The 19,483-nt window shown below is 34.4% G+C and overlaps 2 protein-coding genes across 2 annotated transcripts; one reads left to right on the top strand and one right to left on the bottom strand.

Annotated features, from left to right (window-relative positions):
* Positions 1-1,312: 1,312 nt before the first annotated feature.
* On the bottom strand, positions 1,313-4,798 carry LOC100804705 (uncharacterized protein YnbD). Its single transcript, XM_003555829.5, has 2 exons — positions 3,989-4,798; positions 1,313-1,785 (listed from the first exon to the last, which is right to left on the bottom strand). Exons 1-2 carry the CDS (start codon positions 4,533-4,535, stop codon positions 1,607-1,609), a joined length of 726 nt encoding a protein of 241 aa, XP_003555877.1. The 5' UTR covers positions 4,536-4,798; the 3' UTR covers positions 1,313-1,606.
* Positions 4,799-7,302: 2,504 nt separating this feature from the next.
* On the top strand, positions 7,303-18,620 carry LOC100814866 (tubulin-folding cofactor D). Its single transcript, XM_003555172.5, has 17 exons — positions 7,303-7,586; positions 7,674-8,221; positions 8,556-8,658; positions 8,919-9,095; positions 9,954-10,139; positions 10,693-10,809; positions 10,983-11,087; positions 11,584-11,754; positions 11,849-12,064; positions 12,674-12,872; positions 13,166-13,371; positions 13,485-13,709; positions 13,789-14,364; positions 14,446-14,715; positions 15,529-15,573; positions 16,958-17,143; positions 17,996-18,620. Exons 1-17 carry the CDS (start codon positions 7,404-7,406, stop codon positions 18,284-18,286), a joined length of 3,804 nt encoding a protein of 1,267 aa, XP_003555220.2. The 5' UTR covers positions 7,303-7,403; the 3' UTR covers positions 18,287-18,620.
* Positions 18,621-19,483: the final 863 nt, after the last annotated feature.

Here is a 19,483-nt window from a genome sequence, read left to right as displayed (position 1 = left end):
GTGGGAAAGGAACACATGCCACTGTTGTTTTTCATCGTATGGTAGAATCAACCATTCGTCCTAATGATATTACATTTATCTCCATATTATGTGCTTGCATCAAATCAGGTATGGTGGCGGAAGGCTTAGAATATTTTAATAGCATGAAGTATGAGTACTTTATTATGCCTAATCTAAACCCTTATGCATGTGTGGTTGATTTACTTGGTCATTCTAAGAAATTGGAGGAAACTTATGAACTCATTCGGACAATGCCAAGGAACCCTGATCTGGCTGTTTGTGGAGCATTATTAAATGCATGTAGGATTCAATTGGCAACTACATGGAAACAAAGGTTCGAGAGAATAACCAAGAATCTGAAAGTGACAAGAGTCATTCCTACACCCACTTTAATTTGGGATCCAGGTTTTGTTTTCCTACACCCAACACCTTGAGGATAATGTATTTTTGATGGGTTAAGGAATGATATGAAGAAGCTGCAACAAAAGCCCATGCCAATAGGCCCAAGAGGAGGACTATCAAATCAACTTATCTAGATGATTTCGTGTAAAATATGCAAGAGGCACTAGTAGTAGGTCTTAGGAAAATGCCAAAATATGTTATAGGTTGTTAGTAGTGGAATGTAAAGGCTGTTATAGTGGAGAATCAATTCAATTATGATGCAGCCCATTATCCCTATAAATACACAAATATATGAATAAAATGGGATAGAATGAATTTGATCAAAGTAGTTTAGAGTAGAGAGGAGGCACTTTGTCCTCGAATCCAAGGAAATCCCCTTTATCTTCTTCCTCTGTTCCTAACACAATCCAACATCCTATTTTATTTCTCTTTTCTCTAATTATCTCTTATTTTCTATCTAATTCTATTTCTCTCCTTAAAACCAAACATAGCCTAAGGTGTACTGCGTGCAAGGCACTGACAACTATTTGCCAGCACTTTCCAAATGGCACTTTCAATTAATCAAAGATTGTGCAACATTGTGACCAAGAACAACAGTTACTCCACCACGAACCCTTGAATTTTTCGTTTAAAATTAAAAATCAGACAAACTATGTTGCATAATAAATTCCAGCATGCTCATTGTGTCATTAACAATCTCAGGGAAAACAAAACTAATGACAAGTTGAACTTTTATGCGTTGGGCAACAAAATGATTCGTCTGGTTCTATTCGATTCTTTATATTCCAACTGTTTTATTAAAACTAATACGTATCATTTTCTAACTTATGCCTCATTATGTTCTAGGCATAAAAACCATTGACATAAGGCATGACTTGTATTTACCAACAAACTACCCTTGGAATCATCGTTCATGGCCATACACAATGAAATTATGTAAATAGATGTTACAGCTTCTCATAGTATGTAATCCCACTATTCCACTCATCAGCTTCAACTTGATCAAAGCAGAAGAAGCTGACTACGGAACAATTGGGAAGCACATATTAAATTTTGGATTCAAGGAAAACGAGGATGCTAATAAAGTAAAGACACGAGGAGAATCTATGTTTTAGTTTTTCTGCATTTGCCACTGTTTGGAAAACAATCATACTGTGAATGACTAAAAGAATCAGATTAACTCAAGGAACCCACGCTCATGTCTCTACTTCTTTGGTGCAGACAATCGGTGTCTGGACCATTCTTCAAGTGCCTTGCGATGGAGAGCATTCATCCGGATGTAAGGTCGTTTTTGCCTGATCAGCTTCTCAGCATTCTTCCAATCCTCTGTGATGCCTAGTGCTACTAACAGTGCACACATAACAGCAACACTTCTTCCATGACCTTTACACCATAAAACAAAAAAGTTAAAAAAAATGAAGATAGTGATATCATCTTTTTAATTCTTATGCAAGCATAACAATCTGGTATGAAACTAAACATTATAACATTATAAATTGTAACTCAATTATATTGATCCAATATTTATAGGTCTGAAACAATTGTGAATCCTAGCTATTTGTAAGTCAAATGTTGTCTCATTGACGGATGAGATTTCCAAACTATTATTAGAATACAACCTCTTGTCAGTCAAAATGCCTAAACTTCATGTCAGTGCACAGGACTATATGTAAGGATCTAAGGGTATGATAGTTTCACTTTTCTGTATGCTTCCCTCATCTCTGGAGGTTTACTCTCCAAGTATTCATTACCACAAATTGATCAAATTTTTCATTGTATGATATACTATTAGTATCATACTGAGGCATCAATAATAAAATGAGTATAACATTTAGAATTCCCGGGCAAAGCATTTTCTTCTCCAAAGAGTTTCAAACGGTGCAGATAAAGCATCCGAATTTACAATGTCATATAATCCTACCTCGTTGAAAAAATTGCAGCTATAATAATATGCCCAATTTTTTTCATTGCATATCTATGCTTCTAACTGAAAATAATATCTTCATATTTGCAGCTCAGGTAGTGATCATAATAATGAAGAACAACCACAAAATGGCAAACACCCAGTTAAAAGGATGGGTAACTCAACACATTAAAGAATAGGTTATACTCCTAATAAATGAGCAACAAGACAACCAGTTTATCTTTAATAACTTTTCACAGCTTACAAAATTAAAACTTGGCAATGGTCTGATGCTAACTGAGAATTTGTTTTTCAGCTTTCAAATGACATATTTCATTCCATTCCTAGTTTTCATTTTCCCTAGTTTTCCCTTTCAAAATAGGGGGACCCAAGTCCACTTGTCAAAACAATGTACAATACCTTTGGGTCAATTCTGAAGATAAGCTACCAGAACAGTATGAACATCACCCAAAATTATTCTTCATGAAGGAAGCAAAAGGCCACTCCATTGACAACGTCCAACCTTTTGTGTTGATGATGATGACAATGGAATACAACGCCCAAAACTTGTATTGTTGTCATAATCATATTCTTTCTTCCAATGGTTGTCTCAGTTCACTATTGTTTCCCTTAGGGATGCTGTGGTTCAAAGATCTATAAAAACTCGCATGATTGGAAGGGTGCTTTTCCTTTGATCGGTTAGATTACTCCCCACTTTAACTATAATTCTTCTAACTACCTTTCCCTTTTCGAAATTCTGATATAAGTCATTCAGAGGACAGATAATATTGCAAATGAGTGAAATGACCTTCATCATTGGTTATTCAAAACTCTTTCTGAAGTCAAGTCTCTTGTTTGGACAAAAGTAATTAAGACAAAGCGAAAGACCGAATAAACTATCATGTTAATGTTATCATATAATCAACCGTTTACAAGTTACAAAATACAAATTGAATAATGAATGTCTATCAACAGAAGAATATCCAATACTTCGGAAGTCACAAGTCCTTATGTCTCGTTTGAATAAACTTCTCAATAATCACTTACAAGAGAAAGAAGATAAAATGAATTAAGTTCCCCCTGAAAGTTAGAATTAGCTTGTGTACAAGCTAATTTGTAAAATGAAATTTCATCTTATTTTCTTCTTCTAAAAGTGTTCATTGAGAAGTTTATCCAAGCAGGGTCTTAATGTTGCAATTTGCATATGCTATTTATAAGACACATATCACATGAAAGAAAAAGCAGCACCACTAACAAAACAGAAATCTCAATTGATTACTTGAAAGTTATATGCATACAAAGAGTCAAGGTCGGGCACATGAAAAAGCGGCTCACAGGTCTTCTTTTGTCATGGGTTAGAGAACATGGGTGTTCCCAAACCGACTAGATCAGAGACTAACCCCATTCACAGTGGGTGGCTACTGCAGGCTCAAAGAAATTTTGCATGTTGAATGAATCGAATACGGGTTCTCCCGCTACCCGCTAAATAGATTGTTCGCCACATGTGAATGTTGCCCTCGGGTTTTAATATTAAAGAAACAGTATATATCTCTTAAAAAGCACGAAATTCTCCATGCATTAAATTAAATAGCGCATTTCTCATCGCGAATTAAATTGAAGCAACAGAGGAACAACACTTAAGAGCATTCAAAATCAACAACGAAGTCAACACTAAGTACTAACCATAAGCACAGTGAACGAAAATGGGCCTGTTTAGTTCTCTCTGTCGAGATGCCCACTTAACAGCGGATTCGATATCAGCGGGTTGAGGCGACCTCGTGTCCCACGTCGGAAAGCACCGGTAAGGCAACCCCGTAGTGAAATCCTTCACACGCGGGAACTCGCACGTGCAATCAACGATGGCGGGATCGCCAGGTGGCAGCTTCTGAGGCGACGATGGCCAGCCACCGACATAGAGACCCTCGTGGACTTCGGTGTAAGCAGGTTCTCCGCTTCGGAGTCTTCGGAGCAGAGAGAAGATTCTGACGAAGTAGATGTAAGGGCTGAAGATTATGAGTGAGAACAGGGGGAAGCTTCCGTCGGTGGTTTTGCCGAGAAGTATTGGAAGGTTGATGGAAGGGTGAGATGCGATTGAGACTAAGAATGAGATCAGCGAAGAGTAGAGGAAGGGGAGGGAGAAGAGAGTGAAACCGAGGTTTTTAAGGTACGCGAAGCATAAGAAGAGGATTGTTGCTTTTAGTGCTATCAGAAATGATATGCCCACACCCATCTTCTTGTTCTTATGACTTTGGATTTGGATGAACCGGGGTTTGGCAACGTGTGTTCAAAAGTGAACCCTAGAACTGTGGAGGGAGCGAGGGAATACTCTTTTATCTGTGTCGATGGATCCTTGGAGTTGCTCGTTCTGTCATTTGCGGCGCGTTTGCCACGAGAGGGGAAGGGGAAGAAGATAACAGCTATGCTGCGTAGTGCGTACGAAGATGGTTTCCTGAATTTCGTTTTCGTCTTTTACGCAAAAGAAAGACTCTTGTTAAAAAATATAGGGTTAATGCTACTTATTATTCTTAATTTTTTAATTTTTGATGAATTTACTTTTAATAAATTAATTTGACATTTTTAAGGACACACAAAATAAATATTTTAAAATTTTATTGACTTAATTATCAATTTAATTCTTAAATTATTTCAAGAGATTTAATTTGGTTCTTATGTTTGTTAAATAATCAATTTAGTCTTTTTTTTTTTGTTAAATTGAAATGTAATCTCTAAAGATCAAATTAAATGTATTTTTTAAAATTTGACGATCAAATTAAATCTTTTAAAATGATTAAATTGATATGTTTTTCAAAACTTGAGGTTTAAATTGAATTTTTTAAAAGGATTAAATTGATACATTCTTAAAAATTTAAAGTCCAAATTAAATCTTTTAAAAATTTAGAGATCAAATTAAATTTTTTAGGACAATTTTGAGACTGTTCCGAATGAGTTTTGGGCGAGTTATTTGGTTCTCTTCCCTCGTTCCTTGTCTCAGCCGAATCTTCGATCTTTGGTACTAATGTACCTGTAAAATGGACTCGGCAATCAAGTTGGTAGAGCTTGAGGTGTTTTAGTATTAGTGTATCTAGTTATGAAAAATGTACCACGCATCTTTCCTTTGGGTCTATATGTACATGTCCGATGTTGAGAGTGTTACATATTCGGAGCCACATTGACCAACTACTTTTCTACGTATCGTGTCAAGTTCATGGACGTGTCGAGTTCGTGGGCACCATATAGAGACTAAATTGATAATTAAACCAATTTTATTCTTGGTCATTTTACTCATACCATATATAAATGCACTTATTATTCTCAGCTTTTTTTTATAAAAAAAATTTGCACCCAACTTATTTATTCTTTGGTGAATTATATTTCTCATTTTTCTTTTATTTTCTCATGACAATTTTTATCTTCAACTTTTGTGTTTATTAATTAATAAATGATAAATGATAAAATTTGCAAGTTTCTTGAAAATTAGGGTAAAGTGCACAAAATTAATTTGTTGGGATAAATTTCACAAACTTTATAAAGTTGGGAGAAAAAATGGAATTAAGCCAAAAAAATATAATATTTGTTTATTCATAAATAAAAAAAATTATAATAAGACTCTTTGGGATGGCTGTGAGTTTTTAGTTTTCAAATACAAATTTTTATACCAAATGTGTTTGAAAAAAATAGAGTTGAAATGATTTTTAAATCAATTTTACATTCATTATCAAAATTAATAAAAAAAATTGTGAATGTGATTTTTAGTTTTTTTTAAAAAAACATCTCCCTATATTTGAAAATGACGCCAAGGAAATTTAGCTTAGTTGGTTAAGCATGATGTATGAATTGTTGTAAATTTTAATATTTATCTTGTTCTAATAGGTAAAAAAAAGAAGAAGAAGATAATTTTGGCAAATAAGGTTGACCTCAGTTGTTGAGTAAAATGCATGGGTGTTGTAAATCTCCCTTGATTGTCTTTGATTTCAATGGATAGAAAAATGACATATTCCTATTACTACCACCACCACCTCTACTCACAATGCACCGTCGTCATTGCCACCAAAACCACTACTACCATTGGATTGTTATTGTCACCACCACTAGTTGCATTACTATGGACACTATCACCACAATTATTATCATTACCACCACTACAAGAATCATTACTATCATCATTATCACTGTCACCATTATTATCGGTACCAGCACCACCAACCACCATTGACATTGGTATCGCCAGTGCCACTTTCCTCACTGCTACTATCACCACCAATATCACTATTGTTGTTATCGATATCATCATCACCCTTAAATTGATTTTAATAAGATTGAAAACTTTTAAAATAAATACATTTTGAAACTAAAAATTAAAGCAAAAAAACTACAACTAAATTTGAAGGTCTCTCAACTTTTTTTTTAAATTTGTAGTCCTTGTACCAAAAAACGTTTCACTGGTCAATGTTCTTGAACTTCTAAAAAATGTAGTCTCCTACAAAAAGTTTAAATCCCATTTTTTTATTTAATGGAATATTAGAGACTAAAAAACAATTATTTTAATAAAATTTAGAGTTCATAATCGATCGAACTTTAAGTACTAAAATCAATTTTTTTTAGAAACCTTAATCAATCAAAATCTTGTTTATGAACTAAAAATTAAATTTAAAAAACTTAGGGACTAAAACTTAATTAAATTTTTTTTTAATTACCTCTAAAAGAGCTAAAGTTATGTATTTAGACATAACTTCGTGCATTTAAATTTAAAAGACTAAATTACAATTTTGATCTTTCTTTAATTTTAAATACACAATTTTAATCCTCTATTTCTAAATAAAAAATTTATTTTTATATTTTTTAGAATGAACAATTTTGTTTATTATGTGATTATCTAAAGTCAATTGATCATTTATAATTAGGGAATGACTAAATATAATTTGACAGCAAAAAAAAAAAAAAAACAATGAGAAAATAAGATTCTCAACAAAGTGTTTAAAATTTGTCTTGTGTCAATTAATCAACACTCTATTTGTAAACCTGAGACTCCGACGAGTAGTGTTGTTCTCTTCGAAACTTGCATTTCAGAACCGGCCAAATTCCTTCGACTCCAGAGGTGATGATGGAAGCGAATCTAGAGAAGGTGACGATGAATCAAGAGGACGACGAGTTGGAGTCCAAGGAGAGTGTGCTTCAAAAGTACTTCCTCCAAGAATGGAACATCGTCAAGTCACTCCTCGACGACATCGTTTCCAATTCCCGCGTCTCCGACCCTTCCTCTGTCCACAGAATCAGATCCATTGTACTCTCCTTTATTCAATAACAACAATTATCTTCAATCACTCATTCATTTTGTTATTGAAACTTAATTATCGGTATATATTTGCAGTTGGACAAGTATCAGGAGCAAGGCCAACTTCTAGAACCCTACCTTGAAACCATAGTTTGTCCTCTGATGAACATTCTTCGCTCACGAACACTTGAACTCGGGGTAGCTTCTGATGAAATTCTTGAAATAATCAAACCTATATGCATAATTGTATATACGTTAGTCACGGTTTGTGGCTACAAATCTGTAATCAAGTTCTTTCCACATCAAGTTTCCGATCTCGAACTCGCCGTGTCTCTTTTGGAGAAGTGTCACCACACAAATTCAGGGACTTCGTTAAGGCAGGAAAGCACGGGAGAGATGGAAGCTAAATGCGTGACTCTGTTGTGGCTCTATATACTTGTGTTGGTTCCTTTTGACATTTCCACTGTTGACACCAGCATTGCGAACAATGACAATTTGACTGAGTTTGAGCTCAGTCCTCTTGTGTTGAGAATTATAGGGTTTTGTAAGGATTACCTCTCGACTGCTGGGCCAATGCGGACTATGGCTGGACTAGTCCTCTCGAGGCTACTTACTCGTCCGGATATGCCTAAAGCTTTTACCAGGTTTATTTGGTTATTTTTTTGTAGCTAGTTTAGTGTTAATTCAGTTTTCTGGATGGTTGACTTAAATATTCGTGTTGTCTTATGTTGTGTAAATATAATTTTCGTTTCAATTAAAGTTTAGCTCAAATCATCAATTAATTCCTTGTTTTCTGGATCGTGTTTACTAATAAATGAATGATTTTATTAGGTCTCTTGAATATGTCTAAATTTGATTTGGCATTAGTTCACGGCATTATGTGTTGGGGTTTGTGTACATGCCTGCATTTGTGTTGTATAAAAGTTATTATTATTATTATTAATCATCTGTATAAACTGACTTTTCTAATTGCTTCAGCTTTGTAGAGTGGACACATACGGTCATGTCCTCTGTAACAGAAGATTTACTCCATCATTTCCAGTTACTTGGGGTTGTTGAAGCACTGGCTGCTATTTTCAAGGTTTGTTTTTTGCCTTTTTTTGTTTACACCCTCAAATTAAAATGTTTTTATCTGTCATTTGTGTAAGGATTTCAGATTTCTTCAAAATATTTGAGGGAGAGAATGATGCATAATAGACTAGGATAGTTCATGCTATGAATAATTGTGTTACTTATTTTAAGGGATCCAATACATTTATCTCTAATAAAAGTTGTCATGATTAAAAATTGTCTTTGCCACCTTTAATGATTCTAACTGTTATAATATCAATCTGTAAGTAGGCAGGTAGTCGGAATCTCTTGCTTGATGCAATTCCTGTTGTTTGGAATAACACTACAATGCTGTACAAGTCCTCAGATGCAGCTCGAAGTCCTTTGCTCCGCAAGTATCTGATGAAGTTAACCCAACGAATTGGGCTTACTGCTCTTCCTCATCGTTTGCCTTCATGGCGATATATGGTTAGCTTTTCTCTGATCCAAGTTTGATGTGATCTCATATCTTAAATGTTTGAAGACACCTTTGTTTTTGTGCCCTTGCAAGTATTGTATCCATATTTTGTTTCTTTTTACTTTTAACTGGTGTAATATATAGCCACAGTAATTAATTAACTATGGTTATATGCATTATTCAGAAATGCATGTTATGCTTACAAAACAACAAATGCTCTGCAAGCAAGTCAAGCATGTAGAACTCTAAACAGAATTGGATGGATAAAATTAGAGCCCTTATTTATAATGTAAATATGATGAGTTGAACTCAGTGATCCCTTGGGCAATTTGGCTATGGTATCATGCTAGATAATATGTCCTCTTGAAAATTTAAGCTACTATACAAACAAAAAACAACAATAAGACCTTATCCTACTAGGAGAGGTCGGCTACATGGATCACACGATGTCATTCAACACGGTTAAAAACCAAAGTTTTAGAAATATTATTAAGGCTAAGATCTCCTTTGTTGATTTCTCCAACGTCTATGCATGAAACACTTTTTATCATGTTAAAGATCCAAGTCAACTTAGTTGTGCTAACTGCTAAGTGTTATATTTAAGCTTCTTAAAATTTAGTTGTTTGGCCCCTTGATCTAAGCCAGCTGTATCAGCGCCATAAATTTGTACCCCAGCATTTGGTTTTCTTCAGTGTTGGGTTACAATTACAATTACAATTATCTGGGCATTATGGCTTCTTTTAGGCTTTTAGCAGGACATTTTAGGAAGGACACTTGTGTTTTAATTATTGACTTGCCATAAGCAATTGTAGAAGTTTCATGTTTGTCACCAATTTTTTTGCCTTAACGACTATATGCCTATTATGCAGGGAAGAGTTGCCAAACTGAATGTTTCTTTGAATACGTCCAATAAAATTGATCAGTCCAATTTAGGTGTGAACAGCCATGATTCCAACTCAAACGAAATGTTAGACAGGGAGGAAGATGAGGATATGGATGTTCCAGAAAATGTTGAAGAGATTATTGAGATGTTGTTATCTGGTTTGAAGGATATGGTATGTCTGAAGGGTGAGATTCTTATAGTGAATTTTGTATTTTGCCATCACACTATGATGCTTAGTTCTGGTGATAAAAATATGAAATTATGTCTAAATGTAGGCCGATGAAGATAATCTGAAATGGAATGGTTGAATTAATGTCTTTGTAAATGGTTTGTGTGAAGGAACCTTGTAAGCTACTGAAAGAACTGGATGAATTCTGTTGGATATGAAAGAGCTCAAACATACCTATAATATTTTTTGGAATTGTGTTTTTAATCCCTCATCAACTGTTCTGAGCAAATGAGGATTTAAAAACATAGCTTATCATAAAAACTTAGACATGACCGCCCTATTAGACTCCTTGATGACATGACAAGTCAATGAACTGCCAACATTGTTGTTATGTCATTAGTTAACGTTGTTACTTGACAACAAAGACTCAAACCAAAAATTTTAAATTTTACAGGGACTAAAACCAAAAATAGGTTATATTTTATAGGGACCAAATTTTTATTTAAGCCTATTTTCATTACTTAAATGACCCAATTATGCTGGTATTGGATTGTAGGATACTGTTGTCCGCTGGTCTGCAGCAAAAGGTATTGGGCGCATAAGTTCACATCTTACATCTTCCTTTTCTGAGGAGGTTTTATCATCAGTTTTGGAGCTGTTTTCACCTGGTGAGGTGTGATACTAAACTTTTGTTTGCTTAAAGTTCCTGAGCACTGTAATTTACTTTTTTAATTTACACTCACCTAGGTTTATATACTATATGTAGTTACTGTGTGAGATGTTTACTATGTTAGCTATTTATTTGTCTGGTTCCACTGTTATAGCTCAAATGTAACACTTTTTCAGGGTGATGGTTCATGGCATGGAGGCTGCTTAGCTTTGGCTGAACTTGCTCGTAGAGGCTTGCTCTTACCTGCTAGTCTTCCCAAAGTTGTTCCTGTGATTGTGAAGGTGTTTTATAATGGATAAGTTGTATCCATAGATTTCTGGAAGTAGGATTTGTGACTTCAAACTATTTTGGCTGCTTATAAATATTTAGTTGTTTGAACTTTGAAGTACTTTATTTATGTGTTACTTAAACTTGAAACAAGAATTGAGAACATTAAGGATAACCTTGTTATCTTGTAGTAGAGGAGACATGATTATCTTGGCAGATTAAAAAGTTTAAAAGTGGGTTTTTGATGGATATGATTGAGAAAATGAGGGAAAGGCCTCAGAGGAAATGGAAAAGATAAAAAAAGGACTTAGTCTTGGAAAATTAAAAAAGGCAAATATTCCCTTACTTAAATGTTGACTATTCTTTTTTTATAATGCATATGAAGCTTAAGACATCCTTCCTTGGCAATATGATTTATGGTTGGTACTTTGTAGTTTTCCTTAAGATATCCTTATTTTAGAGATACATTTACTACATAGCAGTGGGAATAATTATAATTTTGTTTATTAGGCACTACATTATGATGTTCGAAGAGGTCCACACAGTGTTGGGTCTCATGTACGCGATGCTGCTGCATATGTATGTTGGGCGTTTGGACGTGCATATTATCATACAGATATGAGGAGCATCTTAAAAGAGTTTGCCCCACACCTCCTAACAGTGGCATGCTATGACCGTGAGGTCCTTATATCTTTTATGTCCTTCTCATGACATGATTTGTTTTAGACTATTCACTTCATGTGAAAAGAATCGCTAACTAACCTGTGATACTTAGGTTAACTGCAGAAGAGCAGCAGCTGCTGCTTTTCAAGAGAATGTTGGAAGACAAGGGAATTATCCAAATGGAATTGACATAGTGAATACTGCAGATTATTTTTCACTTTCTTCGCGAGTAAACTCTTATCTTCATGTTGCTGTTTCCATTGCTCAGTATGAAGGATATCTTTTTCCATTTGTGGATGACCTGCTGGATAGAAAAATCTGTCACTGGGTATGTTCTGATTAAATCTCTCTCTCTCTCTCTCTGTTCTGCCAAATCTTCTGCTCCTGTGTTGACCCTAATTGCACTTGTGATATGGATTTATGGTTTACTTTCTAAGTGAAGGCCATACATCACTATAGCCTGATTTCTGGATGTTGAATATAATAAAATTTTTGTAGGGAAATCATGCATAGAAGAGAGATGACAGAGGTATTTTCTCAATGGGTGTGTGCTTTTTGGTCTATTATATGATGTTTGATGAAGTTTTCTTCTATTCAGGAGTCATACATTGAATTTTTTTATGTTGTTTTATTGTTTCCTTTAATTTATTTTTTAAAAACTTCTTCAAAGGATGAAAAGAAGTCATGCCTTATGTACATATTTGCTATTTCATAGGTGTGTCTATAGAGTAAAGAGGATGGTCTAGCCTTTTTATTTTGATTATATTTAATTTTTTATTTCTTGTCTTATTATTCCTTGTCACTGTATATTTTTTGGCATCAAATTGTTCAAATTTTGGCATTTAGTAACAATTTATGGTTATTCATTTTGTTGCTTCCTGTATCTCAATTTTCTCGATATATTTTGAGAGAAGTTACTTGGAAATTACGTCTCCAGGATAAAAGCTTGCGAGAACTTGCGGCAGAGGCCCTATCGTTTCTTGTAAAATATGACCCTCAGCATTTTGCGAGCACTGTCATGGAAAAGTTAATTCCTTGTACTCTTTCATCGGATTTATGCATGCGCCATGGTGCAACGTTGGCAACAGGAGAAATTGTTTTAGCTTTACACCAATGCAATTTTGCTCTTCCCTCAGGTTGATACTTTCTCGCTATTGCTGATCATGTTTACTTATATGGGATTGAAAGAGAATATCAATTATTTCAAACAAAAATACTTTCACTTACAGGAAGAAGCCTGCAAAATTAAATAACTAGAACTATTTGACTTCATTCCGTAACATGATAAGAAAATGAATAAAAGTTTTAGTTAAGTGTTTCTTGCCAACTAATGGTCATATGGTTAAACCTTTCTTTACTGAAGGTGATTAGTTTCAAAATATTTATGATGCTAGCTGAACTTTGACATTTTTGAAATTGCCATTGACAGATAAACAGAGAAGTCTTGCTGGCGTTGCTCCTGCTATTGAGAAAGCACGGCTTTATCGTGGAAAGGGAGGAGAGATAATGCGTGCAGCTGTTTCTCGATTTATTGAATGCATCTCCATATATAAAGTGGTATTATCAGAAAAGATAAAGAAAAGCCTACTTGATACTCTTAATGAGAATTTGAGACATCCTAATTCTCAGATACAGGTTATATTCCTCTGATACAAGCAATTTGTGTTACCATTTTACTATTGTTTAATATTGTCAGCTTATGCCAATTGGGCATTATATATCTGACAAGCAATATCAGCTTATGCCAGAATGCAGCTGTCAAAGGCCTGAAACACTTTATCCGTGCATACTTGCATGCTTCAGATAATAAAGGTATAAGTGATGTGACAGCAAAGTACCTCAGTATGTTGACTGATCCAAATGTAGCTGTAAGGAGAGGATCTGCATTGGCAATAGGTGTTTTGCCATATGAGTTATTAGCCAGTCAATGGAGAAATGTGCTTTTGAAGCTTTGTGGCTCTTGTAAAATTGAGGTGCTCCACATTGCAAATGCTATATATTATACAATCTTAGGTTCAATGATTGTGTTACACAATGTTTTCCCATGTGCAGGAAAACCCTGAAGACAGAGATGCTGAAGCACGAGTAAATGCTGTCAAAGGGCTCACATTAGTGTGTGAAACATTAATTAATGGAAGAGAAGATACTGCTACCTCTTTTGTTGAGGATGATTTTTCCCTGTTTATTCTGATAAAGAATGAGGTGATGATAAGTTTATTTAAAGCTCTTGATGATTATTCTGTTGATAATAGAGGTGATGTAGGTTCTTGGGTTCGTGAGGCTGCATTGGATGGCCTAGAAAAATGTACATACATGCTCTGTAAGATAGACAAGTCAGTTTGTTTGTCTGGAAGATCAGATGGAAATGAAATTGAACCTATTGCATATCCTTCGATTGATAGCATGCTTAAGAACAACCGAGAGCTTTTTTTATTCAATGAAAATCTTGCTACCAATTTAGTTGGAGGAATTTGTAAGCAAGCTGTGGAGAAGATGGATAAACTGAGAGAAGCAGCAGCAAATGTTCTCTGCAGAATTTTGTACAACCAGATGATTCATATTCCATATATACCTTTCCGAGAAAAGTTAGAAGAAATCATTCCGAAGGAAGCAGATGCACAATGGGGTGTAAGTTTATATAGATCTTTCATCAGTTTGAGGTTGGTTGCATAGATTTTTCTATTGAGAGACAATACTGTTTTGTTGCAGGTTCCTTCCTATTCTTATCCACGCTTTATACAGTTTCTTCAATTTGCTTGTTATAGCAGAGATGTGCTATCAGGTTTAGTTATATCTATTGGTGGGTTGCAAGATTCTTTGAAGAGGGTATCACTCTTGGCACTGTTAGAGTATCTAGAAGGGGTTGAATATGAAGACCCTAGTACAAGAACATCTAGGGTATACATGCTATCTGCTGACATCCTGTGGGTTCTCCAACAATACAAGAAATCTGACAGAGTTATCGTACCCACCTTAAAGGTATTAAATTTCTTAAACAATGTTTAATTATTCTCGCTTTGTGAAATTGAACTTTCAAATGATTTGATAAATTATTCCATTTTTTCTTTCTTGGGGAAAAACCTAAATTCTGTATGTGAACAAAGTGCTGGCTCCAATCTCAAAATCCACATCATGTGACTCAGTTCAACCACAAGCATAATAGCATAGCATGACTAGCAGTCATGCACTCTCATACATTGGTTCTTTTCTTTTTACAAAGGAGTCTGATAGTTAAGTATCCATTCCATGTTGAAATATATTAAAAAGGTGAGGGAGAGATAGAACCTGAAAGAGAAGGAATGTTGCTGTATGATGGATTACACTATCTTCATTTTAGTTAGGTTTCAAGTGCATATTTATTTATTGTAATAAGTCAGGTGTATACACTGTTGACTGTACTACTATAACAGCCTCAAAACTGAGACTTCAGACTACACACATGACTTCCTGACAAAAGACAGTTTGGTGTACCCTAGGATATAACATAAGTATTACCATTAAAGGCCCAACAATTCACTTTATTCACTTAGCTACAAGGTAACACTGATCCATGGGTTGTAGTGGTATCTTCATTTATATGTTTCCAGGATAGAGAATCCTTGTTAGCACCCTACTTAACATCAATCCTTAAAATTATTTCATAAAAAAGTTTACGTATTTTCTTTTATGTTGCATATATAACACCCATTGCCTGCCTCCTCTGTTATGAAATGTAGATCTATTTACACAAATCAATTTTTATTGTTTATTCGTGAATCTCTAATCAACTGATGAACTTATTATGCACTCCAGACCATTGAGATTCTGTTCAGCAAAAAGATATTCCTTAATATGGAGGTTAGTCTGCCTTTCTGTTCTTTATTTTTCATCTTTCTTGTTAGTAGGTCCTTTAATCCTCCTTTTATACATATATTATCTATTTCTGGATTGATTTGGTGATCAAGTAACCCTTTATATTGATTTGTTGGCTTGAGATGTGTGGTTATCCTTTACACTTGACGGAAACAATGAAAAGAAATTAAAAAAAGGAAAAAAAAATAATGGCTAATAATGAGAAGGGAATTTTCTGCAAAGTCCCTAAGATGCATTAAATCATCATCATTCAGACATCTTGAACCCCAACATAGCAACTCCACGTGTTCATTTAACCTCTCTTGATTACTTTTCTTGTGTAACGTGTAGAACTTGTTGCTTGTTTATGCATTTAAACCAATATGGTTTGGATAATGTTGAAATGTAAGAAAACAATGCTTCCAAGAAAAATTACACAACTCAGCCACCACATGTTAAGGTTATCTGTGCATATCCCATTGTTGTATATGAAATATGATGTAGCAATCTTATGTTTATGATTCTGAAAATGTGGGTTTGGGCGGCCTAACTTAACCCCAAAAGCTAGCTGATAGGGTGAGGATTGCCCTTCACTTATATACTCTAGCTTGGCAGTTTGGCCTTATCTCTAGCCAATGTGGGACTTGGATTTTTCCAATACACCCTCTCACACCCAACACTTTGGGCTTGGTGCGTGAATAACATGGTGGATGACTCTTTGAATGGATCTAGGATAAGCTCTAAAACCATCTTAGAATGTGAGTTTAGCTTAACTCAACCCAAAAACTAGTTCATAGGGTGAGGGTTGTCCCTCACTTATATACTTTATCTTGGTCTAATCTTTAGTCAATGTGGGACTTGAGTTTTTCCTAATAATGATTGTTATACTTTAGTATATAGTTGTCACAAACTTTACAAAAGTTTGTTTTCTTTTATTTTCTTTATTGTGACCGTAAAGGACAACACCTAAAATTTTAGTAACTTGAACAGAGATTGAATAATGCTAATTTTCTTTGGTAGAGGAGTTGTGAATATGATACATAATAGATAGGAATGATTAAACCGCCGAGAGAAAACAAGCAGTAAAATGATTTGATAACACAGAATCATGTGAGCTGAAATTGGATTAAGTACACATCTCAATACCTAATTCAACTTTAGCAACTAAAGTCTAGACACAGAAGAGCAATAAGCTGCTGACCTAGAAGAATAATAATGGACTAATAAGCTGCGACCTAGATTAAGAACAATGGATTAAGAAAGCAGAGAATTGAATTAGAAAAAAAAAACCCAGTGGTTGCAATAGTGTGAAAATTGATCATCATGCATAAATTGTATTATTTTACAAATGCTTGGTGATAACATGTTGATTAATAAATTGTATTTTCAGGCTCACACTCCGGCTTTTTGTGGTGCTGTTTTGGATTCTCTGTCATTTGAATTGAAGGGATCAAAAGACTTCTCTAAATTGTATGCTGGTATTGCAATACTTGGTTATGTAGCTTCAGTTCAGGAACCTATCAATATGAGGGCCTTTTCTCAACTTCTTAACTTTCTTGGTCATCGTTACCCTAAGGTGATTCCTGAATATTCATCAGTATGAGATTCACTACTTAGCATCCTGTTTTTCGCTTAACTGTGATCACATGCAAAATAGACAGGCTCTTTTTTCGCAATTAAGAGTTTGTTTATTTGTGCTTATTTTATAGAAAAAAATCTTTTCAACTACATATGTTTTAAAAATTATGATAATTATTTTTAAATTTTTTTTTGTGTTTTTCTTGAAAGATAAAAGAGTAATTAAAGAAAACTGAAATTGCTCCTCGATCTTGAACTTATACAGTCCATTGTCCTTGAAAAGAATTTACAGCGAGTTGTAACCACTTCTAAGTTTTATTATAAAATTACTTTTTACTCCCTCTGGTTTTGAATAAAAAAACTAATGTATCCCAGTGCCTAGAGGCTCCTCGCCATTCGAAGGTATGAGGGAGGGTCATTGTATGCAGCCTCACCCTTGCATATGCAAAGAGGCTGTTTCCGGATTCGAACCCTTGACCAACCGATTTTGAATATAAGCAAAAAAATGTCGAGTCTTGATTTTAAAAATATAAGCAAATCTCAACTAATTTTACCTTATTTTATGAGATCATCTCCAAAATACCCTTCATTTAAGAGGGGTTTTAATTCGAATAACTTTTTATTCTTGATATCAAATTCCAATAAAGGGTATTTTAGGGAAATAACTTATTTTTTAATTGAAATTGGTTCAATTAAATGTTGTTAACCAACTTTCTAATTAATGTGAATTTTTTTTTTTGCTTATATTTAAAACCAGAGGGAGTATAAGCTTAAACAAACAGGTCATTACTTTGTTGCTTGCTTTGTGGCTTCTCAAATTTTATTTTATTTCAATTTTAATGTTAATCAGATTCGAAAAGCTTCAGCTGAACAACTGTACCTTGTCCTCTTGGAAAATGGGGATCTTGTGGCTGAAGACAAGATTGATAAAGCACTTGAAATTATTTCTGAGACTTGCTGGGATGGAGATATGGATTCAGCTAAACACCAAAGATTAAAATTCTCTGAGATTGTAGGTCTGGAGGTTGGGTCACTTGGCAACAATAGTGATGGAACATCAAGGAAAACCAGCAGTAAGAAGCCTACAGACTTGGATGAAAATGCATCATATTCCTCATTAGTTGAGGCATCCGGGTTCTAATTTTTGTTGATCCAATCCCAGGTTTGCTGTTGTATAATGTAACTTGTTATAGTTTATATGAAATTTTCATGTGCATTGGTCAATTTCCAATCATACTCGTGTCCTCAATGAATGTTATGCATTTACTATATTAATTCTAAAGCAATGGAGCATTGAGGGAAGAAATGAACGGTGAAGATAGGATTTGTGAGTTGCTTTTGTGTGTAGCCAATATTCTGTCTGTCTTTTGTTCTACTAATGGTAGACCCCACACAGTTATTGAAATTTCAGAGTTAACATTCCGTATTGTGATCATTACTAACCAGTAATCATGATCTGTGAGCTGTTCTGGAAATTCCTAACTTTTAATTGTACTTTTAGGTAGTGTTTGGTTTAATTTCTCTTGGGTGAATTGAGATGAATGTTTCAAAAATTAGTGCGGGTTTCACATCTTTACACTCTACTTTAATTCAAATATTTCACTTTTTTCCATCTCTTTTCACTTTCATACCTCTTTCATTCCTTTAAACCAAACGGTGCCTTAATCTCCTTTTACGTTTGTGTTATTTTGGCTCTTACAATTATGCAATTTTGGTCCTAAATTTTTTGTAGATATTGCAATCAATTCCCTCCGTAGTATTCCATCCATTTCTTGACGGAATTTGCTTACCTCATTCATGTTAGTCTTAGTTAGATGCTGACTTGTCCATCCCTTGATAACCCATCTCACATTAATGTCAGATAAGCACTTTACAAAAATATCAATTCAACAAAAATATGAAGAGTTCTCTCTTGTGTTGTACTTGTATCCTGAATTCCCTCTCACATTCCATGCACTTTAATGGTGATGTCGTGGTGTTTAGTGTTGGTGTTACTGTGTTAATGGGGTGGTGCTTTGGTTAAGTTGTGTAGTTTGGATGTGGTTTTTGTAATGATTGAGGTACTAACGATGTAATTTAATTTTCATCAAAAAAAAAAAACGATGTAATGTATAACAGAATATGTGAATGTAAGGAATTCACAATATTTGGTGTGTAATGAATTGGAAATGGTTTGGTATGTCGTGAACCGAACCGATTTTATAACTTTTTATGATATCTGTATTGTTTTTTCTATTGCTTTGAATTAGATTGTTTTTGCATTGATAACATCGTGTGGAAGAGGCACTGGAACAGATTAACAATGTATCTTGTCCCTTGTGTAATTTTATTTATTTTT

Source organism: Glycine max, chromosome 20 (genome assembly GCF_000004515.6).
Source record: "Glycine max cultivar Williams 82 chromosome 20, Glycine_max_v4.0, whole genome shotgun sequence".
Lineage (NCBI taxonomy): Eukaryota > Viridiplantae > Streptophyta > Magnoliopsida > Fabales > Fabaceae > Glycine > Glycine max.
The sequence above is the reverse complement of the archived record's forward strand: the minus strand, read 5'-3'. Positions and strand labels throughout refer to the sequence as shown.